We start from the raw sequence: 27,472 nt of genomic DNA on the forward strand, positions 1-27,472 counted from the left end.
GGAATTATGGCGGGGGCTTAGCATTCCTTAATGCACTTCGTTGGGACTTGATACCTAGGTAGATACCAGCTATGCATTGTCAATTTTCATTTCTGAGTACATACCTCCACGTTAAGACTTTATGGCCCTGGGGAGCAGAGTCGGACTGGACTTTTGGTCCTACTTGGTCGTTGGGCCTTCGCCATCAGACGAATTGAACCCACTGCGTCCCCGCTGTTCTTTTCGCTTAGACTCCTACTGGCAACTACCTAATGATTTTGTTCTCCGGCTTGCGCCCCTCCCCCACTGGAACCTGATTATTGGGGATTCAATAATTAATATTTAACTCTAACTCTATTTCTATTTTTATGCTCAGAAGATTAGTAAGGCCGTCAGAATATATCCATCCCTCGCTCAATGTGCAAGCTCCTGCTCTCTAGTCAGTACACATTACCGTCAAAAATCTGGGAAGAATAGCACTCACACTCGCCATCTTGCTTCTCGCCCGAATCTTCGGTCCGTAGAAGGCAAGCACCCAGGGAACGAGAGTTAGAGCAGCGCCCTATTTTCAGTTATTAGAAAACATTCATGTCCAGGACTAGATCAAGACTCACAATTCCACCTAGCAGACTCGAGGCCTCGGGGTAGCCTAGGTTGGTGAATAAGGCCTTTGTTACCAGTGGAAAGACACCTCCAAGCAAATTCCGACCTGCGACGAAAGATCAGTACAGACTCGCGCCTGGAATGGCACCGAATGAAGTAGATGACTTACAGCAAGACTGCGCCGCAATTGCCGAACTGGCGTACCGGTGGTAGGTGTCGGCCAGGTAATTGAAGGTGGCGAGGTAGATCGAGAAGATGCCCATTGTCGCACAGCCGACGGCCATGGAGGGCACAATCCAATGGATGGAGGAGAAAGATGTCCAGCCAAACCAGAACAGGCCGATGGGCAGCAGAACAGACTCCACGCAGACAAAGCGCAGACGGCCCTCGGCTGATGACGAGGCCTTGCCGAGTCGCACGGCGATCTTCTCTTGGTAGATGCTGATGACCGTGATGATGAGAACACAGACGCACATGGCTAATGGATTGTCAGCACTGATATAGGCTCTCAAGTTTCCCAAAACAGAAGAGCTGAGATGGATTTTTTGGGTGGCTTACAAGTAAACACAGCCCCCGTCTGCTCAACGTTGAAGCCGTAGCGCGTACTGAAGACGAGTGGGACGGAGCCGAATTGGAGGTAGAGAACGGCCCAGCTGAAGGAGACCCAGAGGGAGAAGAAGAAGACGACAGGTTCGGTGAAAAGCATATCTAAATAAAATGGTTAGTTCGGTCTGATGGTTGACAGTTCGCCCATCGATACTCACGGAATGGCCGATACAACGAGATCTGAATCATCTTCAACAGTGACACGCGCTGCTCATCACTCTTCACCTTCCAGCGGATGCGACGCACGTCCTTCTCCGCGGTCGGCTCCTCGCTGGACATGATGACACCGTAGTGGCCGGCGGCTTCGAGCTTTTCATAGTACGCATTGAGAGCCTTGGCTTTGCGGCTGAGTAGGACACTGCCACGGGTCTCTTTGAAAAAGAAGTATATGATAATAACAAAAGCCCCCGCGACAATCGCATGGGAGTAGTACACCCAGCGCCACGTCGTATGAGTCACGATCACGCCGGCCAGCAGCGGCGCGAGGCCTGTTCCAAACAATGCAGAAGCCGAGAATAATGCCATGGGGGTGTTTCGTTCTTCGGCATGGTAGATGTCACTGATGACACCACCAACCATGGTGGAGAAGGTAGCTAAGACATCATTGGAATCAGAAGCACGAGATCAATGGCAGAGAAATGCTTACATGCGCCTACTCCCTGGAAGAGACGGGCGACCAACAGTCCCGCGAACGAATGTGTCCCTCCACAGGCAATCAGACACGCTGGGCAGCATGTTAGCCTATCTCGCATACGCCTGGCATATCAGCCACCTACCGACGAAGAGAACGCCACTGGCAACGAAAATCGGTCGACGGCCGTTAATCTCAGAGAAGGGTGCAAGCACCATAGGCGCCAACGCGAAGCCGATACAGAAGAGCGTGATGCCCAGGTTGTACACCACGGAGCTAATCCCCCACTCCTCGGTCAGTTCATCCGACGCAGGGCTGATCTCTCCCGCAGAGTAACCCGCGAGAGCAGTGACGCCGCATGAAAGATAGGTCATCATCGACTTGCGCCATTCAGGCCACAGAAAAGGAGAAGTATACTTCTCCAGGCTGGGAGCCTCTGGCGGCGCTGACTGGCCAGGGGCCGGAGGCAAGGTGATACATGGGGTGGGCAGCAGCGTTTCTAGTTCGAGATAGAGATGCTCGATCTCCTGGCGTCCGTCTAGGGAATCCGGGCTGAGCTCGCGTTTTTCCATGGCGAGTATGGGCCCGGGTTTGGATGTAGCTGACGCTGTCGAACCCATGTAGCTTTTTGGAGCAGCGGTCCTCACTTTTGGGCACGTATCGATCTTTATAGGCCAATGCCCAGACCGCAAGGCGTGAGAGGGGCCAAAGAGTCATCAGAAAAAAAGGAATTGGAGAAGCGTGAAAAAGCGGCTTCTCCAATAAAAATATGGGCCCGGATAGGAAGTGCGCGAGTCTCTGCGTTCGGCTCGATCCCAGATTTCAATATTCAGTAATCTCTTTTTTCGTGCCGATTTGCAACGGTCGTCTGGGCGAATCATCGAGCAGGATTCACATCGCTGACCAGTTTTGGAGGTGAATTTGAGATGCGTCAACCAGGAATTATGTACTGTGATTGTTTGATTGATGGCTTCGCGGTCGGAAAAGGAATTGCCCCACTGGGGATCTCCAAATTGGAGAAGACCGAGGCATGGGTGTTGTTGCCATGCATTTATATATGTATTGACATTATGGGGAGAGCAAAACACAACTAACCATTGGATCAGGAATAAGACTGGTTGCAAAAAGAAACGGGTTAGGAGAAACACACCAGCCGAGGAGAGCGTTGAGGAGAGGATCGCTCGAGCGCAAGAAGATTCCACGGCACAATGCAAAGCCCGGAGTTCTCTTCTTTCTCCCCGACGCCGCGCTGCCGTCATTCTGCACCGCGTCATACCGTGAGCCATGAGCCATGAGCCATGAGCCATGAGCTCCAGACCCTACCATTGCCAGCGATGCCCCCGGGCATTCGCTCGTCTGGAGCATTTGCAGCGCCACGACCGATCGCGTAAGATGCCTTCGGGGGAATCATCGCAGAACGAGTCGCCACTAACGCAGCGCAGATACCAAAGAGAAACCGTATGGCTGTGTCCAGTGCTCCAAGGCCTTCACGCGCAAGTAAGTCATCATCTCTGACTCAGATGCTCCAATTGCCAAATATCTGACCGCCAGTTTAGAGACTTGCTGGCACGTCATGAGCGGTTGTCACATCAGATTGGGACCAGTCCCGCAAGCCACCCGACTCACTCGCCATCTCCAGCCCATCCAAGTCTCGATGGCTTAGATACGCTGGCGTCAGTCGTGACCGACCAAGCACAATCGGGTCGTCCTCGAGCGCTAGCGGGCAGCGGGGGGCAGTTCTCGAACGTGCTGGCTGCGCCTTCAACACCCATGATGGGCACGCAGCTGGCAACGCCGGAACCCCCATCTGCAGGATCAGCGACTCCCCTGCCGGGATCTGATTTTGCATACCCTCTCGGTGGCATTTCAACTGGCGGATACAATGGAAATGACTTCACGTCTTTCCTGGACAGTGTTCCACTTCCCAGTCACCCTTTCTCGCCCGCATTCCAGCCCCTTCCCCTGTTTCCCACGGCTTTGCAGCTTTCTCCAGCCACCGACTATGACCAGTCTTCGGAGAGAACGTCACAGACAAATCTCGCTTCAACTCCGTCTAGCTCCGTGCTCCCACGGCATGACGTGCAGCTGCCCTCGCTTCAGCCTGAGGGGTATCAGACCCCGGCCAAGGCACGGCAACCCACGGGATTTGTTCCTGTCACCACTCAATGTCGGGACAAAGTCCTCCATCTGTTGAAAGACTATGCCAACGTAGTTCCGGACCTATCTCTTCCCTCGCGGCACGCGCTATCTCGATGTCTGACCGGGTATCTCATGGGGTTTCACGATCACTATCCATTTGTGCATAGGCCAACATTGGATGTGGAGTCGATGACGCTCCCGCTTTTTCTATCCATGGCTGCATTGGGCGCCCGCTACTGCCGTGAGCCAGACACCAGTCTGCGGCTATACCAGATCGCTAAGCCGGTCACACTGGAGCATGTCCGTCGGGTCTTTCAGTCAGGAACATTGCCCGCCGTCGATGCAACCAATGACACCGATACCCTAGAGACTCTTCAATCTTTACTTTTACTAATATCTGTTTCCTCGTGGTTTATTAATAACCCGCCTTATTACGAGGCCTTGTCAATCCGAAGCCTAATGGGGACGCTTCTGCGAAAAGGTGGCTTGAATAGTTTGCCTGACTGCGACGGATCCTGGGCCAGTTGGATCCGTCGCGAGTGCGTGAAGCGCACCAGACTCATCGTCTTTTGTTTCTTCAACATTCTCACCATTGTCTTTGATCTCCCTCCAGTCATCCTTACTGAGGAACTCTCACTAGACTTGCCTTGTACCGAAAGTGAATGGCAGGCTTCCAGTGCTGAGTCGTGGCAAGCTGCTCGGAGCCTCAGCCCTGGCGAGCCCAAGTTTCAGGACGCGTTGTCAGCTCTATTCACTCCTAATAGTGGCATGGAACAGTTTTCTTCGCTTGGTAGCTACGTTTTGATCCACGCACTGCTGCAAGATATTTGGCTGATGACCAAGGCCAATCGCCTGGTCCTCGCGCGATGTAAGCGGCTGGGCTCCTCAATTGCGTCGACGCCCGAGCTTCTTGCCACCGAGCAGGCGCTTGAGCGGTGGTGTCAATGCTGGGAGCGAAACCAAGAGTCATCCATCGATCCACTGAGCCCAAACGGCCCGCTATCTTTCACATCGGCCGCGCTGCTTCGGCTAGCATATATCCGGCTCAACGCAGACTGTGGATCAACCCGCCAGCTGCAGACCTGGGATCCGGTCCAGATCGCGGCCAGTCTCAAAGATAATCTCTCTGTGGAACGCGGGGATCGCCTCACTCGCGCTGCGCTCCATTGCGCCCACGCACTGAGCACTCCCGTCAAGCTGGGAATTGGTTTCGTGGCTCACTCGCAGGTGGCGCTGTGGTCGAATCAGCACGCTCTGTGCTCTCTTGAATGTGCCGTGCTATTGGCGAAGTGGCTTGAAGCGGTGACGGTGCCCGATCCTGACCCCGGGCTGACGGAGCAGGAGATACGCCTGCGGGACTTTGTTCTGGAAATGGTCATGGAGGTGCAACATGGCGTCTCGCGCGAATGGCTGCTTGCAACTAATACCCGACTCAGTGCAGCAGTGACTCGTCTTTGGGCGCGTCTCTTCACGGCGGACTATATCTGGGAGATGGTCAATCTGATCGGGAGGTCGTTGGACAGTTATGCGGATTTGCTAGAGCAGACATGATGCGAACTCTGGTCAAAACTGAATAGACACAATTTATATAATTGATACACGAATATATTGTGTAATGACCGCCACGATGCAGAAAGCAACTATGAATCCTGAACAAAGTTATCAGATCAGAAAGTCGTGGGTCAGTTGAAATGCCGAGGCCGCCCGTCATCCGCTACACACGCCTTCCCAGCTCTTGATCAATCCGAACGTCCGAATTCCTCCTACACCCACTTCCATTTGTCTCAACATCCTATACAGCTACCAAATTACTACCATGGCACCCCCCACCCCCCTGGATGCATCCGCAGATCTACTCAACCTCCTCCAGTCCCTGCACTCCCAGTCTCTCTCGCAGGAAGCAGGCGTGGACTTCTCCACTCTTCCCCCACAAACCACGGACGCCTTTGACTCAGTCGTACGCGACAAGTTCATCGCACTGGATCAGGATAAGTGCGAGCTCGTGTACCAGATCCTGCGCAGCACCAACGCCACGACGGTCGTTGAAGCTGGGACCAGTTTCGGCGTGAGCACGATCTACCTTGCCCTTGCGGTAGCGCAGAATGCCGCACTTCACAAGGACGCTTCTGCTGAACCTAAGGGTCGAGTCATCGCTACGGAAAAGGAGCCTAGCAAGGCCAGCCAAGCCCAGGCGTATTGGGCACAGGCTGGCGCGGAGATAGAGGGCGTGATTGACCTGCGTGTTGGTGATTTGCGCGAGACACTCGCGTCAAATATGGGGACTGTGGACTTCTTGCTGTTGGATAGTCAGTACAAGCCCCCCCCTCTATTTATCTCTCATCTATATCTTAGTTGATGAACGCTGACTGCGCTAGTCTGGACGCCTCTCGCTCTCCCCGCGCTGAAGCTAGTGGAGCCTTATTTCCGGCCTGGCGCGGTCATTATGGCAGACAATACGATCAAGGCTGCTGCCGGGTATAGGGATCTTTTTGCATACCTAGATGCACCGGGTAGTCTGTTTCGCAGAGTGACTTTGCCCTATGCGGGCGGTTTCGATATGATTGTCTACCGGTAGGAAGGGGTCGTGGGACTGTCTTGGGTAAAGAGGAGCGTACATGAATACTGAGTTGTCTGATCTGAACTGTGTCGAGGGGGATTACTCGCATCATGTATCTGGAACTATGTCTCCTTTGGCCTGGAGATGGGAAACGACATGGGCAATAGCAAGACATAGACGGGCCGACAACCGTACTTGCAACTTGCAAATATCCCCGACTATAGATAGCTGGATCCAATATTCTTCTTCCAATTCACGTCCCGTAGACTCATTGGTTGCCATCCGTTCTTCCGACGAACACTGCGAAACATAATTAGCATGTATAGCTGCCCTAATCTTTCCCCGCAGTGGGACTCCGAATCTCATCGCATATCGCATATTGCATATCTCGCATTGCCATCTTCCCCTCCTCCCAATTCCTCATCAAACCACCATATACAACCCCAGCACCCATCACCATGACACCCAACTCCTTCACGACCCTACCACCCAGCGAACTAGGCGTCTTCGCCCCCGGCGGCCCAACCCCGACCTTCAACCCACCACCAACCGCCTCGACCGCGCAATACCGCCTCAACCACCTCGCAATCCGCATCCAAGACCCCGCCCGCTCCCTGCACTTCTACGTCGACCTCCTCGGCATGCGCGTCGTCTTCTCCATGAACGCAGGCCCCTTCACCATCTACTACCTGGGCCACCCACCACCCGACCTGGCACGCCGCGACGAGATGGACGCGTGGTCGCAACAGACCAGCGAGATCCCCGCGCTGACGCGCACGAGCGGACTACTCGAGCTGTACCATGTGCATGGCACGGAGCGAGATCGTGACGCCGACGCGGGCAGCGGAAACGCGGTGGCCACGGGCAATGAGCCGCCGCATCTAGGATTCGCGCATCTGGGGTTCACGGTGCCGGATGTGGGTGCTGCAGTTGAGCGGTTGAGGGCTGCCGGCGTGCGGGTTTTGAAGGAGGTTGGGGTTTGTGAGAGGGAGAGTGTGCCGTTGAGTGAGTGGGAGGCGGCGCGGGGGGTTGGGGTGGGCGAGATTCATGCGAATTATGCGTGGTTTTTTGAGAAGTTTGCCATGGTGGCGGATCCGGTGAGTCGCAGTTATTGGTCTTGTTGGCATGCTGTTGTTCTTTCTCGCTTTTCGCTGCTGGTGTTGGGTGTGGTGGTGTCTTCTCTGTGACAAGACGGGCTAACGGGTCTAGGATGGTTACTCGGTGGAATTGATTCCTCAGAGCGTGTGAGTCGTGGGCGTGGGATGATTGACTACATTTACGAAGATACAAGCCATGTCCAGGAGATGAGAGAGAAGGGATAGAAGGAGAATCCCCTTCCCGACAACATGGTGATGGAATACGCCTATACAAACATGCGACGGTACATGAGATAGCAAAAAGACATGATTACCAGCCCTCATCCTCGGCAACGTCATAATCCATATCGCGCGCGGGCGCCTCGTTCTGAACAGGCGGCGCGACTGCCGGAGCAGATTGCATGAGCGTGTCCGGTTCATCTTCTCCGGCCCCATTTTTATCTGTTGATGCAGTAGGCGTTGAAACTGGAATGGGTGGGTTGGGGACCCACGAAAGCTGGACCTCACCCACCGATGGGATATTCGAGGGGCTAAACATGAACTTCTCCGCTTGATATCGTTCCTTAAAAGAGACAACCACAGACCCAGGCTGGCCAGCGTTGGGCTCGATCGACTCGTACTCGCCAATGCCCTAATCCCCGTCAGCTTTCTATCCAGATGCCTGGTGATATTGAGGAACTTACCATCAGATGTTGGCGCAAGGCTTCGTCCTTGTCCGAGTTGAGCTCCACGCCTGACACGGCAATCCGTCGCGGGCGGTTGTCCAGACGCAGTACACCACCGCGACCACGAGGAGCGAAGCCACCCCGGCCACGATATCCGCCACGGTATGAAGGATCGTAACCTCCACGCCCACGGTACCCGCCTCGGCCACGGTAGCCACCTCGACCCCGATATCCGCCACGACCAGAAGCTGCGCTCGAGTCAGCGCTGGAGGGGTCGATGCCGAGCGTCTTTGCTTCAGCCTCAAGTGCGGCCAGCTGTGCGCGTAGTTTTTGGGTCTCTTCGCTGACATTCTCGTCTGCAGCGGCCCCGCTGGGTTGGTCATCAGTAGCCATGGCATCGTTTCTCGATTCTGGCGCAGCGCCAAGTCGTTGCAACAACCGCGTCTTCTCTTCCTGTTGCTTCTTCTGGAGCTCATCTCGCTGGCGCTCTAGGGCCAATCTGGCTTCTTCTGTCGCCTGGCGCTTCTTCATTTTCTCTTCATACGATTTCTGGGCTTCTTCTTGCTGCCTCTCAAACTCTTCTTGGTTGAAAGCAGGCGCTTCGGGCTGGCGTTCACCGTTTTTCTCATCCCGTCGGCTCGGCTTGTGCCAGTAGACCTTGACAAAGCGATTGTCGAAAATGACCTTTGGGCTCGACCAAGCCTGCTTCGCTTCGCCATACGTTTCATATTTAACCAAGGCCAATTTCTTGTATGGTTGCAGCTGAACCTCAGTGATGTTACCGAACTGAGCGAAAAAGTCACGAACAGCCTCCTCGGAGCACTTGTCGTCAGGGATCTGCTCCACGACAATTGTGGTAATTGACCGATCCTCGTTGGGGCCTGCGGACGAGAAATCGGACCGGCCGCGTCCTCGTCCACTAAACCCACCACGTCCACGACCACGGCCCCTGTCGCCACGCGAGGAGTCGCCATCCCTCCGATGAGAGTCTGCCATGAGTGTTGATGTCTTTGGGTCGTATTCTATTCAAGCAGTCAGCCCATATTCAAGGGCAAAAATTGAAATAGCCACGCTTACCTTCAGTCTTTGATCCCGCATCGCCGTGCTTGTAAGGACAAGCAGCTCCCAGATAACATATACCTTGTGTATCATAGAACGGGCAGCGCTGGTTGCTCATGTCGCCTCCGTCCGGTGGGCCTGGAGCTCCCGGCATCCCCGGCATATGTGGCATTCCAGCCATCTGCGGGAAGCCCATCTGCTGCATGGCCATCATCGCTGCCATAGGATCATTCTGATCGAATGGCGGGAATCCAGGCATCATGGGGAATCCGCCAGGCTGAGCCTGTGGGTACTGCTGACCACCTTGTGCATAGCGGCCATCTCTGCCGATATAGTCGCCGCGGCCACCGCCCCGTCCTCGTCGTGGGGTCTTGAAGAGACGGTTCTGAGGCGCCCCGTTCTCGTGCTCTTGTTCCCCCTGGAATCCCTCGTGGTAAGACCGCTTTCGACTGTTGTAGTCACCCTTCGGACCGGTGGGGGCATTGAACGGATGCTGCGCCTGCGGCCCAGGGCCGCCGTGCGCAAAGTCTTGAGCAGGCTGCTGGAACTGGGTCTGAGGAAGGGCGGTTGGCTGAGGACCGGACTGTTTCGGGCCAAATGTGGCGAAGAGCTCGTCAATGAAGGGAGATGCGCCTGTAATTTGTCAGCGCTAGGCTGCCTAGCGAGTTACCAGTACTCCCAGCAATGTTCAGCGCACCTTCTTGTAGGAAATCCCACAGGCTGTCGACCGAGAGCTTGCGAACTTCATCGTCTGGCGCATCAGACCTAATAAGAGCTAGCACGTAGTCTGCAAGGACATCCGAGTCTGCGTCGGAGCTGAGAGTAATGGGAACAAAAAAAATTAGCCGACCTCGAGACAGATAGGCTGCGATCAGCCATGTCGCGCACTTACATGTCCTCCAGCTTCGTGATCACCCATTTCTTCACATCAGCCGCTTCTTCCTCCGTAAACTGCATGGTGACAGTGGGTTTGGCGATCCCAAGACCAATTTATGGCAGAATGTCGGGGAAAATTGGAGTCTGAAGTTTTCGATGGTTGCAGGGATCTGACGTTACTGCGAAGTGCAGACGCCGGCAACAAAAAAAGCCCCACGGTCACGACACGTTATGGGTGGCTCCGGAAACAACTGCTAGTGCGATTGGCAATGATGATATCTCAGATTAAAAAAAGAATCATTGATCTCCAGCCATCGCTTGGGGTCGATACGAACAAAGGAGTTCGGGGCGCGCAGAATTTAATGGCCGCGCGATGGCGCGCGATAGTCATCACGTGACGATTACCTTGCAGACCAGGACAATCCGTATGAGAACGGACAAACGAGATCCCGGTTCTACTCGTTCTACGCCAGGTCTACTTGAACTGATGGAACGCAGGGCCTAGTATACCATGTTGTTATTCATATCCAATCTGGTATAGCTAGACAATAGCAACAAAAGAAGCCAAAACAGAACAATGGGAAACTAAACTATGAAGACAAGAGCTGACGAGCTTCCAAGATGCCCTGGATATTCATGGAGGCTCCGCTCTTTCTAGAAAACAGCAACGATTGAAGCAAGACCGCGAAATCGCGGGGATGGAATTTTGGTTGAACTGGAAAATTGTATTGCATTCATCAATCTCATGAAAAAAGATTCCACGTGTGCCTGGCTGAGGCGCAAATTGGCCGGCCGTGAGCATTTTTACAGCTTGTCGTAGTACTAGGGACAAAGTTAGCCAGTGATCCAAGCGACGAACCAGGGTGTCAAAACTTACGTTCTCGTAACCAGGGACGACATCCTTGAGACCCTTGCGCTTGCGCATTTCGGTAACAACCTGGCCGGGCTTGGAAGTCGGGTCCAGAGGGGAACCGCCGGGGAGGATAGCCCAGTGGTCGAAGACAGACTGGGGGAAGGCCTGACCACCGGTGGCGGAGCGCAGGTCGGCAGGGAAGCCGAAAGACTCGTTGACGGGCAGGTAAGCCTTGATGTTGAACAGAGGAGTACCGGGGCGCTGCTCCTCGGCGTAGACGTGACCACGACGGCGGGTGAGGACACCGTAGATACCACCCATGGCCTGCTCGGGCACCTGAATCTCGACGTTGAAGATGGGCTCCAGAAGACCGGGCTCAGCCAGCATAGTGGCGGCGTACAGGACACGACGAGCAGTGGGGATAATCTGACCACCACCACGGTGAATGGCATCCGCGTGCAGGGTAACATCCAGGATGTTGAAGCGGACGGAGCGCAGGGGCTCCTCGGCAACGGGACCCTCGCGGGTGGCCCACTGGAAACCAGAGACGACGGAGTCCTTGATTTCGTTCAGGTACTGCACAGCCTTGGTCTGGTCGATGAGCAGGTTGGCACCAGTGGTGTCGGGACCGAAACACCAGATCTTACGGGCGTCGGTGACATCCCAGCCGTACTCGTCGGCAAGGAGACGAGCACGGGCCTTGAAGTCGTCACGGGGGCTAATCTTGCCAGCCTCGATGGCGAGGGAGACATCCTCCTCGATGGGCTGGGCAGTGAGGTACAGACGGTTGTGCTTGTTGGGCGACTTGGACAGGGCAGTCATGCTGGACTCCTTGGTGACGGTTTCACGGTAGGAGACAACGGGGTCAGAGATGCGCAGAGGAACACCGGCGTGGTCCTCCTCGAGATCCTTCAGACAGATCTCCAGGTGCAGCTCACCGGCACCGGCGACGACGTGCTCACCGGACTCGTTGATCATGGTCAGGACGCAAGGGTCGGACTTGGACAGACGCTTGAGACCCTCGACCAGCTTGGGCAGATCCTGGGCGTTCTTGACCTCGACGGAACGCTGCACGACGGGGGAGACGGAGAACTTCATGACCTTGAGGTTGTGAGCGGTCTCGTCGGTGGTCAGAGTACCGGACTTGAGCAGGAACTGGTCGACACCGACCAGACCGACGATGTTACCGGCGGGAACGTCCTCAATGGGCTCGACGAAACGACCCATCATCAGGATGGTACGCTGGATGGCCTTGATGTACAGGTCCTCCTTCTTGCCGGGGACGTAGTTGGGGCCCTGGATGCGGACCTTGATGCCGGAGCGGACGGTACCAGCGTAGACACGACCGAAGGCGTAGAAACGGCCCTTGTCGGAGGTGGGCACCATCTTGGAGACGTACAGCATCAGAGGAGCCTTGGGGTCACAGTCGCGGATACCAATGCAGGCGGCATCGTCGGAGGGACCCTCGTACAGAGTCTCGGCACGGTACTTCTGGGCAGTGACGGGCGAGGGCAGGTGGATACAGATCATCTCCAGCAGGGCATCAGCGGCGGGCAGGAACTTGCGCATGATGACCTTGAGGAGCTGCTTGCCCTCGAGGTCCTTCTCTTCGGAGAGCAGCTTGATCTCGAGCTTCTCGAGAAGGGTGGAGATCTCATCACGCTTGTTGTGGTTGACGGCGGCGAAGATCTTGAAGATGGGGTCCAGGATGAACTGGTTGAAAGCACGCTCAAGGGGCTTGCCGTCAGCCTCGGAGTTCTTGGTCCACTTCTTGGTCTTGGGGTTGAAGTAGTTGTCACCCCACAGACGCTCCAGCATCTTCTTGCGGTCGACACCGAACTTCTTGGCGTACTTGACGGCGAACTGGCGGACAGTGAAAGCCCAGCCGTGGAGACCGGAACCGAAAGCGATGGTACCGCGGTCGGGGTAGACCTGGACATCACCAAGAGCCTTGTCGAAGTAGGTGGCGATGATGACGTTCACGGACTCAATGGTACGGGAGAACGACTGGTACAGGTCCTCCTTGGAGACCTGGAGCTCGAGCAGAGCACGGTCAACCTTGTTGATACACAGAACGGGCTTGATACGCTCGGTCAGGGCCTGACGCAGCACAGTCTCGGTCTGGACGCAGACACCAGAAACACAGTCAACGACGACCAGGGCACCGTCGGTGACACGGAGCGCAGCAGTGACCTCAGATGAGAAGTCAACGTGACCGGGCGAGTCGATCAGGTTGATCAGGAACTCGTGACCATCGACCTGCTGGGGAATCTCCTTCAGATCCTCGGGGTCGGGGAACTTGGCGTATAGGGAGATGGCAGTGGACTTGATGGTAATGCAACGGTCCTGCTCATCGGGACGGGTGTCCATGAAACGGGTCTCACCGGCCTTGGCGGCAGAGATAATACCGGCACGCTGGACCAGGGAGTCGGAGAGGGTCGACTTTCCGTGATCGACTGGAATGAAGAGATGAACGAGTTAGCATTCGTACATTCTCCTTCATGATATTAGAATCTGAGACACATACCGTGGGCAATGACGGACATGTTCCGGATGTTAGCCCGGCGGTCCATCAGAGACCGAATCTGTGAAAATCGTTAGTTCCAGCTGCGGCAAGGTAGCTGGGAGCGATGCCCCTCCCAGTCCACCAGAATCCTTTGCATCATTCATGTACACACCTCCTCAATGGTGAAGCTGTAAAAAAAAGTCAGCTGTTAGCTGGACACATCCCTCAACAAGATCTGGCCCGACTGGACTCGAGGCTGAAGACTTACTTGACCATCTTGACGGTTTCCTCAGATAAGCCTCAGAGGCGGGGTAGGTGTCAAAAAAGGAGAAAGAAAAAAAGGAAGCAACACACACAGATGATCGGAGACCGAGAACGAGCTCGATAACAGATCAAGACAGCCTATGTGCAACTGCTCCTGAGGGAGGGGGATGGGAGGGGAAGAAAGAGGAAGAAGAGAGAGAGAGGGGGGGATGGGAAAAGTGGGAGAGAAAAAAAACCAGCGAAAGTGGGGACTTTTTTTCGCACGCCCCGCCGACTTTCTGTGCGTTTTGCGCTTCCCTCCTAACTCCGTTCCTGCTTGCGGCGCCGCTCGACCCTGTATACACTACGGTACGAAATAGCTCGAACTTGAGTTCCATAGAAACTCAGTCTGGTTCTACATATCGCCTGCTTGGAAATCCATATATTCCCCAGTTTCAGGGAGCTCTTTTGACTCATTCCGACCGCATCCGTGGTAGTCCTCCGACCTGTCGGCCTCCCTTCCTGAGCCACCCAATGGTTTGCCTCTAAGTCCTCCGTGCTGACTCCAGCACTAGCTGTAATTCTCAACTGATATGGTCAAATCGGGTCAAGGAGCACTCCTTCAGAATCGCCAACAGTCACGATCGTCGAAGGTGCACGGCAAATCAGCCCCGCCTCTCACCGCCTGCGCGGGGTGATGGATTAATAATACTCCTGCCAATTCTCCAGCCTGCCCAGATGCCCAGGTGGATGTGCGGTGCAGACGGATACGATAATGATACTATAACTATCGACAGTACGGATTATGATGATAATTGAGTTGGTGGTACACTAGCATCCAACTGCTAACAGTGATCATACCCTGTTTCAAATACATATGGTGGCGAGAGCAATGTCAATCAGCGGGTCACAGTGAAAGGTGACCAGGGCATGCAATACTGTAGGTAGTAAAACCAAGTAACGGTAATTGGTAATCATACAGGGATCAGATGATCCTCCCAAGACGCCAAACAAACGCCGGTTGACTGCTATGTACAAGAAGCCTAATGCTCGGAATCGGCATGATCACGATCCCAAGATCTTGCCATACGCATCCTCCACTTCCGTGGCAATCTCCAGTAATGTCACAATAATGATCTGATGAGTGACGTTGGGCAACTTGTCTCGCTGAAGCCCAATCCATTCCAGGGGCGGCGTCGCCTCGCCCATGTCGCGAAGCTGCGGCGTCTCAATGAGCGGTGGCTCCAATGCCGTGTAGGTGTACTTGGACTGTGGCACATTGACCACGGCCGTAATCTTCTCCTGCTGCTCCGCCCCTTCGCCACCTCCTTCGGTGCCGGCGCCGGCGCCGCTGCCAGGCCCACCGGTGATACGGACTGCGGACGGCGCCAGAGGCTTACCAAGCCGCGAGGCCAAGGTGCGGGAGTGGGTATCCCACATATCGCGGATGAAACTGATGCGGGAGTAGTTCCATCCAACATCCACCTTGCCCTCGAAAGTACTGCTGAAGATGTAGTCGATCTGTTTCGTCCCGGGAACCTGCCAGGTCTCCATGCCCGCCACCAACCGGGGCACTTTGAGGATGGTTCCGCCGCGCGAGCCTCCGGCACGCCGAGAAATCTCGTCCACGGATAGCTCTTCAAGTTGTGCAGAGTTGGGGCGGTTGATGCCAGAAAGAGCCACGCGAAGTTGACCCAAAGTGAGGCCCAGTGCACTGTGAATCTTACCAGACTCGAGCGAGACGGCGAATCGCGCATCGGCGTCGTGGGCTTCCACTTTGAAGATCTGGTTATCAAAGAACGAGCTAGGGAAGGCACCGAGGTTGACATGGCGAATGTGAACAACCACGCCCGTGTGCAGAGAAATGGGTGCTTTTTCCAACTCATCGTCTTTCTTGACCAGTTCTTTGGAGAGGGCCTCTATCCGCTCAGGAGGCGCCGCTGATTTGCGTCGGAGATAGCGCTCGATCTCCCGCAATGATGCCTCATAGGCCGATTGCTTGTCTTGAGCTAGTCGCTGCCACGCTTGGAAGAGTGCCAAAGCTTGCGAGGCCGTGAGGGAGGTGCAGAAAATTTGGACTTCGTCGCCCTCCAACATACTGAAGAGTCGATCGCTCTGCTCCCCAGATGGGTCGCGCACGTTGTACATCAAGAAGTCAAACATAGCAATGTGAGCAACCAGGAATGGTTGGTAGTCGAAGGACACCTTAGCCTGAAGATGATGGAAAGCAATTGAGGCCTGGATGAGTGGCGTGTGCCCTGCTTCACGGCTGTTCTCAGGCCATTTGATAGAGGTTCGAACCTTGAGGTTCCGTAGCTGGACGATGCCACTCATACGGCCCTTACTCTCGATGCCAACGCTGTCAAAGTTGATGCACATACTCTGCTCACTATCAGAAGTCTTGTTCGACGACACCCATAAATTGTCAATGGCAAATTGAGCCTTGCCCAGCGTTGATCCCAGATCAAGCTGGATCTCCAGTTTCTCGATAGCGATGGTAGTGTTCCACGGGAACGCCGATGCCGAGGCCATCTGCTGGTATCGCTGTACAATGTACGTTTGGGTCTCGGGGGGCTCTGGTTGGGGCGCCGAGGTCGAACTGGGTTCGTCGTCTGAAGGAAGCCAGATCTCTTGGAATAGAAGGGAGTCTTGAACCTGCTTGGCGTTCAACGAGATCTTCATGGGGCTAACCCGCAGAATAGCTGACATGCCACTAGTTCGGCCGAGGTGCTTGCTGTTCATGAGAGACAATACCATTGACTTGATCTCAAAGCCGGCCGTAGACTCGTTGGAGTAGACATGCTTCACCGATGCTTCGAGATTATTGAAAGCCAATGAGAGCGCAAGGAAGTGTCCTTGTTCGGTTGACTGTACTGTGTTTACAGTAACGTAGACACTCTCGAACCTTGCTGTCGCTGCAACTCGGGCAATCGGCTGGCAGCTGAGACTAAATTCCTGCTTGCAAAAGAGTAGTCCAAGGTTGACTTGGCAGCGTCCAAAAATTGATGTCGGATCAGGAGCCCCGAAGGGAGTCTCTTGCATCAACTTCTGGGGCTGCAGTTTGGTCGAGGTAGACAGTCCTCGAGGCTGGTGTTGTTGCTGTTCTCCCATGATCTCCTTCACCGTGGCTGTCATTTGCTTGACCAGGGGTACTAAAGTCGGATATAGGACATTGGTGGACGGGTCAACCTTGAGCTCCGCGTTCAGCGCCGGTTCCTCCGTCCCACTGTCTTCGAATTGGACCTTTAAAGCCACCCCCGGTGCTCGAAGTGTCGCCGTAGTTGCGGAGTCTCCTTGTACATATTGGCCGTATTTCCCTTCTGAAAGTCGACTGCCTTTCAAAGTAGCTGCCATCACAGTCTGAGGATCATATCCTTGCTTGCCTTGCAGCGAAACAGTGGCACCAGCGAAGTCAACATCCACAAGAACAGATCGAAGTCTCCTGTTTCCAAACAAGCTGCGGTCTTTGTTGGTGTTACTACTGGTGGTATCTTCGTCGTTGTCGCCCTCAGTAGATGGCTTCGAAGCCCACGCCGCCTTGCCTTCCCGCAGCGATTCGGTTGCAGACGCCATCGAATCCCGAATCATGTTGGCTGGAAGTATAAATTCGGATGTTGCGCGGATATCAAGCGATTTTCCAGCTGCCTGGAAAGCGAGCCACAACTCCTTTCCACTGGAATGGTAGGCCACGTTGAAGACCAATTCGGGCATCAGAGCGGAGTTGAGCGATCGCTTCTTCCTGTCTGCCCGGAATGGTACCATTTGAAGTTGCATGTTTTCAATCCGGAGCTTAGCCGCATTCTTCTTTCTGTTGGACAGCTCAACTTGCTGTATTGAGAAGACCAAATCTTCTGGTTGGTGACCAGAAATTTCCGGTGACGGCAAAGGCATCTTCCATGCTACCTGAATGTCCTTGAATTGCAAAGAGTACAACGCGTTAAGGAAGGTCTCCGGCATGTTCTCATCGTTCACATGTATCTCAGGCATCTCCGAATTGGGGCTTTGTATCTCATTGAGATTGCGACGCCGAAGCCTGCGAAGGCGCTGAACTTCATGGGAGAGGTCCAAGGTCTTGATGCGCTCCTGCGTGTAAATGGCAATGTCCACCACAAGTGCGGCTGTCTCGGCGAACAGCTCCACATCAAACTTGTCACTGGTGAAATGGTAGGCTCGAACAACCTCTCCATTCTCGCCAACATTGGAAGTTCCCAAAAGCTTGAGTCCAGCTGAGAAGCCACCGTAAGACATGCTCTCAAACCTGTCGTCTCTTCTTCGCAAGTCAAGACGAATTTGAGAAGCATCGATGCTGAACTCCGGGTGTTCCATGGTATACCCTCGATCCAGGCCATTCTGGAGGCGCATCTGCATCATTCCAAGACTAAAGCTCATCTCCGCTGAATAATTCTTCCCCTTCAAGCTCGGCGTCTTTGCATGTATCTCGAATCCAGCCATAGTGAGACGTGATTTGTACAGGAATACCGTGTCATCCGAAACTGACTTGGGCTTCGGCGACATCTTCTGTAATGAGAGAACCTCACCCAGATGAGACTGTAGAACGTCGACATTTTGCTTGAGATCTGATAGAAGGTGGGAAATATCCGGCCCTGTCAGAACGCCCAAAAGACTTCGCACAGCACTGGCGTCCAAATGTATGACTTCAATAGTCACATCAACATCGAGCTCTTTGCGTTCAGATAGAAGGTTGGCAAGAATTCGGCCATTGGCGGGAGGAAATTCGAGCATCGACAAGACGTGATATTTGTTACCGTCGCCGGACGCAAAAATGTGCGAATTCTTCTCAACATCGAAATCGACTTCAATTCGGGAAGTCTTCGTTGGCATGAGTGACATCCGGGCCACATCCCCAGATATGACGTATGTTAGGGACGGCAACAAGTTGAAGGTTAGCTGATAGTCATCTAAGAACATGGCCACATGGATATTATCACGGATAGGCTTTCTTGGGACCGTTGTCTGATCGATTTTGGTTTTCGGAACCTTGACATTGTCCACCAGGTGTCGAATATACCTGACTTCATCCTCTATTACGCGATCGGCAGTATGTGCCAGACTCACAGGATCCTCTTTCATGGCATAGCGAAGCTTTCTGCAGGAACCAGCAAACTTCCAGTTTCGCTTGCCAGCTAACTCATTCTCTTCGGAGTTCAGAGAAAAGTATAGGTAAGGATCGGCAATCCTTGATAGCATCAGAGTCTTCGACTGGCTCGACAGCTCTGCCGAGCATGCCCCTGCACTGCATAACAGAGCAAGGCGTTCGTTTTGCATCTTGCCTTTAAGCTCCGAGCTGTGGACAATAGAGCATCGTAACAACCTAGAAACCAAGGCGAGTTTAACATTGACGCAATCGAGAGTCACGGATCCAAAGTCAGTTCCAAATACAATTTGGAGTTCAGTAGGCAGTGTTTCATCGTTGTTCCTGACTGGAGTTTGGGCAGGTGTAGACTCAAGGGTGACAGTTGACATGACCTGGATTACTCCCTCGATGAGGTCCACGATCTCCCATCTTATGCGTAGAGCTGCAGAGGCACAGTATGCCTGTAAAGTGACAACCCTTTTGCGCTTTTCGGCGCCTTCGTCTGGGATGACGATGTCTGGGACTAGTGATGTGACAGTCGACAAATCTTCGACTATGAAATCATTCTCTCTTGGGCCAGGATCCAGAGAAAATCTAAATGTTCTCACTGTGCAAGACAAAGAGAGGGTTGGTTGCGGAGTTTGAGGGTGGGGTTCTGGGATTGACCAAATTTTGCGCATGACATAGCTCTTCCCAACATGGGCCAAGTCCCAGGTACGCCACTGGTCGAAGCAAGCCAATACAGTTGATTCTGCATCAGGGGGCAATGGGAGGCTGTCGCCCAGGCATTTTCGTTCCAACTCTCGCTTGTGATGCACTGGAATATTCTGGTAGATGTTGCGAATGCGAGAGATGATCTTCCAGGAGTCATGTTGTCGCAGGTGAGTCGAGGCAACTCTGAGAACATAGGAGATTCGTGCCAGAAAGATTGGGTCCGGTATATCTGCAGCGGACTGTGTTGCAAAATATATGAGAAAACGTAGTCGTTGTTTACTTGCTGCCGAAACTTGTTGGAAAGATGATGCAACAGAGTCAAACATGGTTGTGGCTCGGCGGACAAGGAAGGCAAGACGTTCCACTGACTTGGCGGATGTGACTGTATTGAAAGTCCGCATTTGGAGATGAGAGCGGATGTTGTCAGTCGTAGTCAGCCAGAAGTTCACATCTCCCAGGTCACAATTGAAAACCGCCTTTTCCTGGAAAGCATCGGTTCTACTACCTTCCACGGACACCAATAGACCATCGGCGGCCGCATGAACCGTAATGTATTGTTTCAGGCCTTCAAGAAGGTCTCCCTTTTGCCGCCGAACTCGCTTTTGGAACTGGAGTTGAAGACGACGAACCTCAAGTGTGTACTCATCCTGGAGCTCAACATGTCTGTTGTTAGGAGATTCGGAAATGTCAACCAGTCTCAATTGAATAGATGGTATGCGAAGAGCGAGTGATGTCGTTTTCTTGGGCTGGCTCATGGCTCTGTCATGACCAATGATATCCGATATCACATCCTTCTGGAGGGAATCAATGATTTGCACTGGATGCTTGGGCTCCAATCCCTCTAGCAACGATGAGATGGTGAATAAGAACGCTGGTGCACAGAATCCTTGAATACCTAATGGTAGATCCAAAGCAACATACGTGTATGCTGTTTGGTCATCATCAAACGTCAGGAACATGGACTTGGGGTCCAGCTGAGGATCTTGGTCTTGTTGGTTTTCATCGGCGTGGCGTCCTGGTGATGGAAGTTGCGATTTATCCAAGGAGAGCTTGTAATAGGAAAACTCTGGCAAGATCCAAGGATTTGCATCTCTGATTGCCGCCGAAGAATAGGGACTTGCTTTGGAGGCGGAATAACCCAGGGCTCCACTGTCTTTCACTCGACCAGCTTGGCTTGTGGACCAACTGGCCTCCCGGACAGAGAGATTTGGCCTTTGTACAGAATCTGAATTCGAGTTTGACGCGGGGCGCAGAGTAGTTTTGGTACGGCCCTTCGTGTTTCTGAGACTGGATGTTTCTGAATGGATGAGAAAACTCCTAGTACTCCTTGCGCTCCCGGCTGCCTGCATTCCCGAAAACCCTCTGTATGACGGGCCACTAGTTGATCTGAACGTATGGTGTATTGGCTCGGGCATCGACGGGATTGCCAAATTTGGAGGAGACATGCCATCTCCATGAGGAAGAGACGAAATTGGACCAAGTTCTTCCCAGTCAAAGAGCAGCCATTGGGCTCTGTGCGTTCGTTGATCGTGAACTCTGATATGATCTTGTTGCAACCGTCTACTCTCAGCAATATCTTGCTTGCGCAAAGCCATCCTGAGCGCCACCGTGAATTGAACAATGCCAAGGGGAGATATTGTTTTTTCTGGTGATCGAAGAGCCTGGGCTACCGAGTGACGATCCACGGCAGAAATAGTGATGGTTGGTGCGAAAAAACTTAACCGACTCGAGAACTTCGAGTTCGCCCAGTCATTAAATTTCGTTGTCAACGGTTGGGAGCTTAAAATGAGGGCTACATCATCCAGAAGTACCGAAAGATGAATTGAGCCGATCTTAGCCCGCAGGAAAGTCACATCATAGAGAGCCGGTGGGAAGAGTGGGTGGAGGGTGTTTTCCTCGTTGTCGAATGAAAAGTCGAAACTTTTAAGGCTAGAGCCTAGACATGCCAGGAACTCCGTAGAGCATTCACCAAGTATTTTTCCCACCTCGAAATCCCAATTGCACACGTATGTCGGCTCTGCAGGAGGTAACCCAAACAAGCGATGTCCGTAAGCCGAGAAGCCGTCAATAAATAATTGAGGTCCAGATATTGTCGTGGAGCCATCAGGTTGAGTTGACTGAAGATCCAGCTTCAGTGGGGTAAACGACAACTGCATGTCCATGTAGTAGTTTGTGAAGCGTAGATCAACTTCAAGAGATGCCGCACAGAGCCTTGAGCATCGCAAATGGTCATATATGCTCTCAGGAAGCAAAGCGCAGGGGTTGTCTGCTGTCACATGAACCAGTACGTCCATATCATTTGACTTTCGGTTCGGGTTTGTGCCCGTAGTGTTCAATGGTGACTCCTCGGCGTAGGCCAGCTCTTGGTACTCTTCAAGGGTCCTGAAATGCATCTCGTCGCCAAAATAATTCTCCTTGACGGCCATGAAACTCTTGATCAAGAAGCCATAAAGATATTGTCGAGGCGACGCACCGTAAATATTAAGCACCAAAGTATCAGTCAAGTCTGGCGAGGTGGATTGAAAGTAATTGTAAGACCCGTCAATTGAAAGGCTATCCAAAGTAGCCATTGAATTTCCCGGCAGAAAGGCGTGCAGTGTGTCCCATGGCGGAGTGATGTAGTCCACGCCACCATCTTGAAGATTGACATTGAATTCCACTGCATTCTGGTCAGGTTGATATTTGTCCAATGGAATCATGACGTTCGATGTTAGTTCTTTGCCCTTGATCACAATGAATCGATTATCCTTGGTGTCAGACGGATTGCTGATTATGTTTCGGTCATTCACATTGACGAAGAGATGTAGGTTGGAGAATGTGAGGTCGATGTTGTAGATGAATGGCACAAATGTATGATACTCGGGTGGCGGCCCAGACGCCCAGTCACTCACAAGATCTGTTAGGAGGAATATGTGGTCCCTCAAGATGAACAGTTCCATATCGTGGCTCTCTACAGTAAATCTCCAGGACCGAAGATTGTTCCAGCAGAGGGGGTTTGACAAGTCGCATGTGACCAACTGTCGGGGACATTGCCATAGCAGTCCATGGTTCACACTCGAGGACAATTTCGACTCACGCAGATCAAGCGAAAGCTCATTTCTAAACCCCAAGGGAGATGCGACCATGTCCATTGCGTAACTGACGGTGGAATCGGGTCCCACGCGAAGAGAAAGCCAACCGAAGGGACGAATATCGGGGCCATGATGGCCTTTCTCTCCCTCTTTCGGTCGTGACTTCCTTCCTTCATTTTGTTTCCTCGTCTTTGAGATTCCTCCGATGGCATCAGCGCGGCCTTTCCATTGCCAGTCCTTGGATTGCTCTCTGGTTGGTATGCGAAGTAGGACCTCATCGTTGATTTCAATGCGTAACTTGAAAGCCGTGCTTTGTCTCACCATACCGGAAGCCAATTGCTCTGCAGGCGCAGGGGTACGATAAAGATTTGGGAAGAAGACATTCTGTAAACCGACTCGTTCTCGGTCGGCCCACGGCCCGTAGTTGATCGTGCCTCCCTCAATCTTGAGATCAATCCCCCATTCTGGAGGAAGGGTATGATTAATGTTTTGGTCACCTTCCGGTGCGCCCTGGGTTGAGGCGAAATGGTGAGGCCTGACACGACCTGGAATATCCCAGAAGTAACTAATATCCAACCCCGGACTGTCGATGATGGTAGAGAATCTTGCATACTCGACTGAGTTCCATTTTTCATGGTCATCGACATCATCCTCGTCCAGATATCGGGAGAGTCCAACCCAATGCACTTCGGGGAAATCCGCCTGACTTCTTGGCAAGCTATCGGCCTGTCTGCCTCTGACATGAAATGATTCAACTGAAGTTTGAAAATATGGAACCAGGTCACGAATGCTGTGCCATATCTTGCGGCGCCGAAGCCGATAGCTGAATGGGTTTTTCGATTTCTGTGTGGATGACGAGTCTTCATCGCGTGCGGTACTCAGCACCTTGGCGGTTGCTAATTGGGTCTGTTTGAAGTCGGGGTTTGGTCGCATCTGTATCACAGGGTGATTGAAGTGGAAGGAGAAGACCTGTCGATACAAGTCAAGGGGGGACGCATTGGAGGCGGCAATATTTCCCGTCGCGCTATCGAAGGTGGTAGTTAAGACAGATCGTGTGTTTTCATTTCCAATCACAATAGCCCCCTTGGAACAATCGATCTTCAGAGGCAGAAGTTCAAGCATGTTCGACACTGGTTCGGAGAGCTCAGAGTCTCGGAAATCAGTATCGCGAGAGTCAAAAGTCCCACGTTCGCTATTGAATGCGCTGTCTGTCTGCTGGTGACCTTCGCTGCCGTCGCCATATTTACCATCCTCGGTATAGCCAAAGCCGGCAAGTATGCCATCATATGCAGGCGTCCGATTGTAGACGAACCATTCCAGGCCGTACACCTTAACGGAAATCCGACATGGAAGCTCGATTGCCTTCTCCGCGCCGCCTTGTTCCCCAAGACTGTCATTTCTGTTGCCAATTTTGCCAGAAAGAGGTCTATCGCGTCCATTTTCTGATGTATCCAAGCTAGCTGTCTTCCTTCGAATGCTCGAGATATCAGTTCGTTCCACTTTGCGCTTCCAATATCTCCAGGTTATGAACCCGCCGTGTATGAAAATCGTTTCGTTCGCGCCATGGTATCGAACACCTTTGAAAAAGATTCTTCCACCCAGCAGCGAGAGCTGAAGCGCATTTATGTCCACATATGCGCGATAATAATGCCAGGTGTAAGCTCGAATTGCGTACGATAAAAGGGTCGCGAATAGCCGGTTGAAATAGAGTAGAAAGAACAGCGCTCTGTGCCTTGGATTAGCAATGGCAGTCTTCGTCAATCCCGATGGTAACTCACAAAATACAGGAGACAATGAGCTCCAAGAGAAAAAACCTAACTAGGTCAGCGAATCGACGCTCCAAAAGACAGTCCAGTCCGAACGGACCAATTGAAGCTTGGGTCCGGCGTCAAGTAAGAAGCCGTCAAGCTTGTACTGGCCATATCTCTGTGAAGCTGCCAGCTAGCGTGAGCATCGTCAGCGAGACGGGCAGACTCGCAACAAACGAGCCCAACGAGTACACGCGGTCATTAAGATCGTGGAAGCGCGGAAGCGTGGGAGTCGCGAAATGCGGGTGCTAGTTAGGCGGTGTCACGAGAAGATCGTCATCGGCACACGCCTCCTCCTCGCAACTTTAGTCTACAAGCTCCAACACCCTTTGAGCTCAGACGGTCATGTTTTTGTGCCTCTGCCGAGTTGACAGAATGATGATTTGATCTATTTCAAACGTGAACGCGGCTCTCGACCCGCACTTGTCAATACTCGCCCTCGATCATGAAGACCATGCCTGGCGGAGGTACAGGCTCCAGCCTAGCTCGAGCGATTATTATTGTCGCCGGTGTCTCGGCCTTGGTTTCGTCATTACTCTCTCTGGTGTAAGTTGTATACGGCAGAGGCTTTATCTGTTGATTCTCGTGCTTGTGGTCTTCCTAGATAGCAGCTGACTTGTGCTCTGGCTTATAGGTCAATATGGTTTCAGGCGTACGAGCTTCGACCGCGACAGCGACCTCCCTTGCAGCAACTGACTAAGATCTCGCAGCAAAAACTACCGAAAACCATTGCTCCAGCGATATGTCGTGCGCATACTTTTAATGTTAGTGGTAGTCGGCAGACGGGTTTCAGGGGCTAAGACGGGCAGTGCTGATTGAGATCAGGGTGCCCATATACGCAGCATCATCATGGACAAGTATTGTGTCACTGAGGGCAGCGCAGTTCCTCGATCCTATTCGCGACATTTATGAGGTACTTGATGCGTTCGAAAGCTTGGTTGGACGATACTGACGGTGAATCCTGGCAGGCATTCACCATCTACACATTCTTCCAGCTACTAATCAACTTTCTCGGAGGAGAGCGAGCATTGATCATCATGGCACACGGTCGTCCTCCCGTCTCGCATGCCTGGCCTCTAAATCATCTGCTCCCCAAGATCGATATCTCCGATCCCCACACTTTTCTTGCAGTCAAACGTGGCATCCTTCAGTATGCCTGGTTGAAGCCTATTCTAGCAATCGTCTCCATCGTTATGAAGGCTACTGACACTTATGAGGAAGGCTATCTGGGCATCACCTCGGGGTACCTTTGGACTGGCATTGTATACAACATCAGCGTCACCGTCAGTCTTTACTCTTTGGCCATTTTCTGGGTATGCCTGCACGATGACCTCATACCATTCCGTCCAATTCCCAAGTTTCTGTGTGTAAAGCTCATCATTTTCGCCTCATACTGGCAAGGGTTCTTCTTGTCCATTCTGCAGTGGCTTGGAGCATTGGGCAATGGGCTTGCGGGTTATACCCCGGACAATCTCGCTGCAGCCATTCAGGACAGCCTCATCTGTTTTGAAATGCCGTTCTTTGCGATGGCCCATTGGTATGCGTTCTCATGGCATGATTATGCGGATCCCACGATTTCCGCTGCACGACTGCCGGTGAAGTATGCATTGCGGGACGCTTTCGGAGTCCTAGACTTGGTTGAAGACACCAAGATCACTCTACGAGGCGAAAACTATGACTACCGGCTCTTCGACTCGGGCGATAACATCATCGCACACGCGGAATCCCATTCGCGGGTCAAACGAGTGATGGACGGCATGAGGTACGAGCGCGGTGGGAAAGCTAAATACTGGATACCGAAGCCAGGTGAAGCTAGCAGGTCGGCCGAAGCGGACAGTCGCACGCCGTTGCTAGCAGGGGGCGATTCCAGTCATCGTGGGCGTAGTGAACGAGGCAGCCGCAGTTCTACAGAGAGGTTCCGGTCATACAGTGAGATTGAGATTACCCTAGACGACGACGATGAGCGGTTATTCGCCAATGCACGGGCGCTCGAATTTGGGGACTGGAACGTATGTGAAACGCCTTACTGTCGCTTGAGAACCTCATACTGATTGTCCATAGTATCCGGTCATCACAGCCAACGAAGTCCCAAGGGACCAGCGGCTTCCCGTCAACAGGGCTCACCAGAGTTCAAATACCGGGGGCAATGTGAAGAAATCGCGCTCGCATCGGAAGGGTCGAGCATCAGGCACCGAAAGCAGACAAAATCGCAAACCCGGCTCTAGCAAATCCAGTAGGAGCTCGGGCGCGCCCAATCCCTTGCAGCGCAATGCCAGCTCGACGAACTCCCACAACTCGCATCGCAGCCAACTCGTGGATCTTGTGGTCGAAGACCACCAGGCCGAGGAGGAAGACCGAACTCAAACACAGAGAGAGCTTGGATCCGCCTGGGCTGGAAGTGAAAGCCGGCGTTTCTCGTGAGTATCACCATACCAGGCCCCATTGGCCAGCAAGCATCGTTTCGATTGACCCTGTTTTCATATTTATAGGAGGCCCTCGGCACAGCCAATCGAAGAAGCTGAACACGGGTCTCGAGCCAGGGAAGACCCAACCGACCCTACGAATGACGAAGATCGAACACCCACGCCTTGGGCTTACGGTGCTTTGGAGGAAGATAATGTATGGGACAAGTAAATTTTCCGTGTATAGTTTTTTATGGTTCGAACACGACCCTTATTCCACGATTCCGCTTTGACCTATCGATTTTTCCGGGCTTCGTCCTATGTAGTCTCATCCCGTACACCAGTATGATCACTCGATCAATCAATCAGCATTCTTTTAACCAGATGCAACCTAATTAGTATGCGTAAGGATTATGCAGGTGCTCCGTCCGGCGGAAGCAAGAATGACATGTCGACACCATTAAATCTCACACCGAACGAGCGAATAGACAAAGGAAATAGACATGGAGACAGGGAATAATGAAGCTTCATCCACACCTCATAATCCCACTTGTCTTGTTATTCCTCA

General features: G+C 52.9%; 8 protein-coding genes across 8 annotated transcripts; 4 read left to right on the forward strand and 4 right to left on the reverse strand.

Moving 5' to 3' along the window:
• Window positions 1-393: 393 nt before the first annotated feature.
• On the reverse strand, window positions 394-2,391 carry N7459_004170 (MFS transporter; the record flags this gene model as incomplete). The annotated part of the gene is made up of 8 exons (XM_056943354.1): window positions 394-408; window positions 464-541; window positions 594-688; window positions 752-1,060; window positions 1,141-1,290; window positions 1,347-1,781; window positions 1,835-1,912; window positions 1,965-2,391. 8 exons carry the CDS (start codon window positions 2,389-2,391, stop codon window positions 394-396), a joined length of 1,587 nt encoding a protein of 528 aa, XP_056800237.1.
• A 733-nt stretch (window positions 2,392-3,124) lies between these two features.
• On the forward strand, window positions 3,125-5,509 carry N7459_004171 (transcription factor domain-containing protein; the record flags this gene model as incomplete). The annotated part of the gene is made up of 2 exons (XM_056943355.1): window positions 3,125-3,316; window positions 3,371-5,509. 2 exons carry the CDS (start codon window positions 3,125-3,127, stop codon window positions 5,507-5,509), a joined length of 2,331 nt encoding a protein of 776 aa, XP_056800238.1.
• Window positions 5,510-5,774: 265 nt separating this feature from the next.
• Window positions 5,775-6,533, forward strand: N7459_004172 (O-methyltransferase; the record flags this gene model as incomplete). Its single annotated transcript, XM_056943356.1, has 2 exons — window positions 5,775-6,264; window positions 6,334-6,533. 2 exons carry the CDS (start codon window positions 5,775-5,777, stop codon window positions 6,531-6,533), a joined length of 690 nt encoding a protein of 229 aa, XP_056800239.1.
• A 440-nt stretch (window positions 6,534-6,973) lies between these two features.
• On the forward strand, window positions 6,974-7,763 carry N7459_004173 (putative lactoylglutathione lyase (Glo1); the record flags this gene model as incomplete). The annotated part of the gene is made up of 2 exons (XM_056943357.1): window positions 6,974-7,612; window positions 7,725-7,763. 2 exons carry the CDS (start codon window positions 6,974-6,976, stop codon window positions 7,761-7,763), a joined length of 678 nt encoding a protein of 225 aa, XP_056800240.1.
• A 159-nt stretch (window positions 7,764-7,922) lies between these two features.
• Window positions 7,923-10,293, reverse strand: N7459_004174 (CCCH zinc finger and RRM domain protein; the record flags this gene model as incomplete). The annotated part of the gene is made up of 5 exons (XM_056943358.1): window positions 7,923-8,243; window positions 8,296-9,299; window positions 9,355-9,969; window positions 10,034-10,152; window positions 10,229-10,293. 5 exons carry the CDS (start codon window positions 10,291-10,293, stop codon window positions 7,923-7,925), a joined length of 2,124 nt encoding a protein of 707 aa, XP_056800241.1.
• Window positions 10,294-11,016: 723 nt separating this feature from the next.
• On the reverse strand, window positions 11,017-13,847 carry N7459_004175 (elongation factor 2; the record flags this gene model as incomplete). Its single annotated transcript, XM_056943359.1, has 5 exons — window positions 11,017-11,034; window positions 11,090-13,521; window positions 13,593-13,650; window positions 13,744-13,759; window positions 13,840-13,847. 5 exons carry the CDS (start codon window positions 13,845-13,847, stop codon window positions 11,017-11,019), a joined length of 2,532 nt encoding a protein of 843 aa, XP_056800242.1.
• A 1,032-nt stretch (window positions 13,848-14,879) lies between these two features.
• Window positions 14,880-24,616, reverse strand: N7459_004176 (uncharacterized protein; the record flags this gene model as incomplete). Its single annotated transcript, XM_056943360.1, has 3 exons — window positions 14,880-24,420; window positions 24,473-24,508; window positions 24,561-24,616. The coding sequence occupies 3 exons, from the start codon at window positions 24,614-24,616 to the stop codon at window positions 14,880-14,882; spliced, it is 9,633 nt and encodes a 3,210-aa protein (XP_056800243.1).
• A 331-nt stretch (window positions 24,617-24,947) lies between these two features.
• N7459_004177 (OSTA/TMEM184 family protein) lies at window positions 24,948-27,136 on the forward strand (the record flags this gene model as incomplete). Its single annotated transcript, XM_056943361.1, has 7 exons — window positions 24,948-25,048; window positions 25,137-25,154; window positions 25,213-25,266; window positions 25,328-25,415; window positions 25,471-26,511; window positions 26,564-26,919; window positions 26,992-27,136. 7 exons carry the CDS (start codon window positions 24,948-24,950, stop codon window positions 27,134-27,136), a joined length of 1,803 nt encoding a protein of 600 aa, XP_056800244.1.
• Between the last annotated feature and the right edge of the window lie 336 nt (window positions 27,137-27,472).

This window comes from Penicillium hispanicum (genome assembly GCF_028827665.1).
Source record: "Penicillium hispanicum strain IBT 35686 chromosome Unknown utg000004l_segment0_segment0, whole genome shotgun sequence".
In the NCBI taxonomy this organism is placed as follows: Eukaryota; Fungi; Ascomycota; class Eurotiomycetes; order Eurotiales; family Aspergillaceae; genus Penicillium; species Penicillium hispanicum.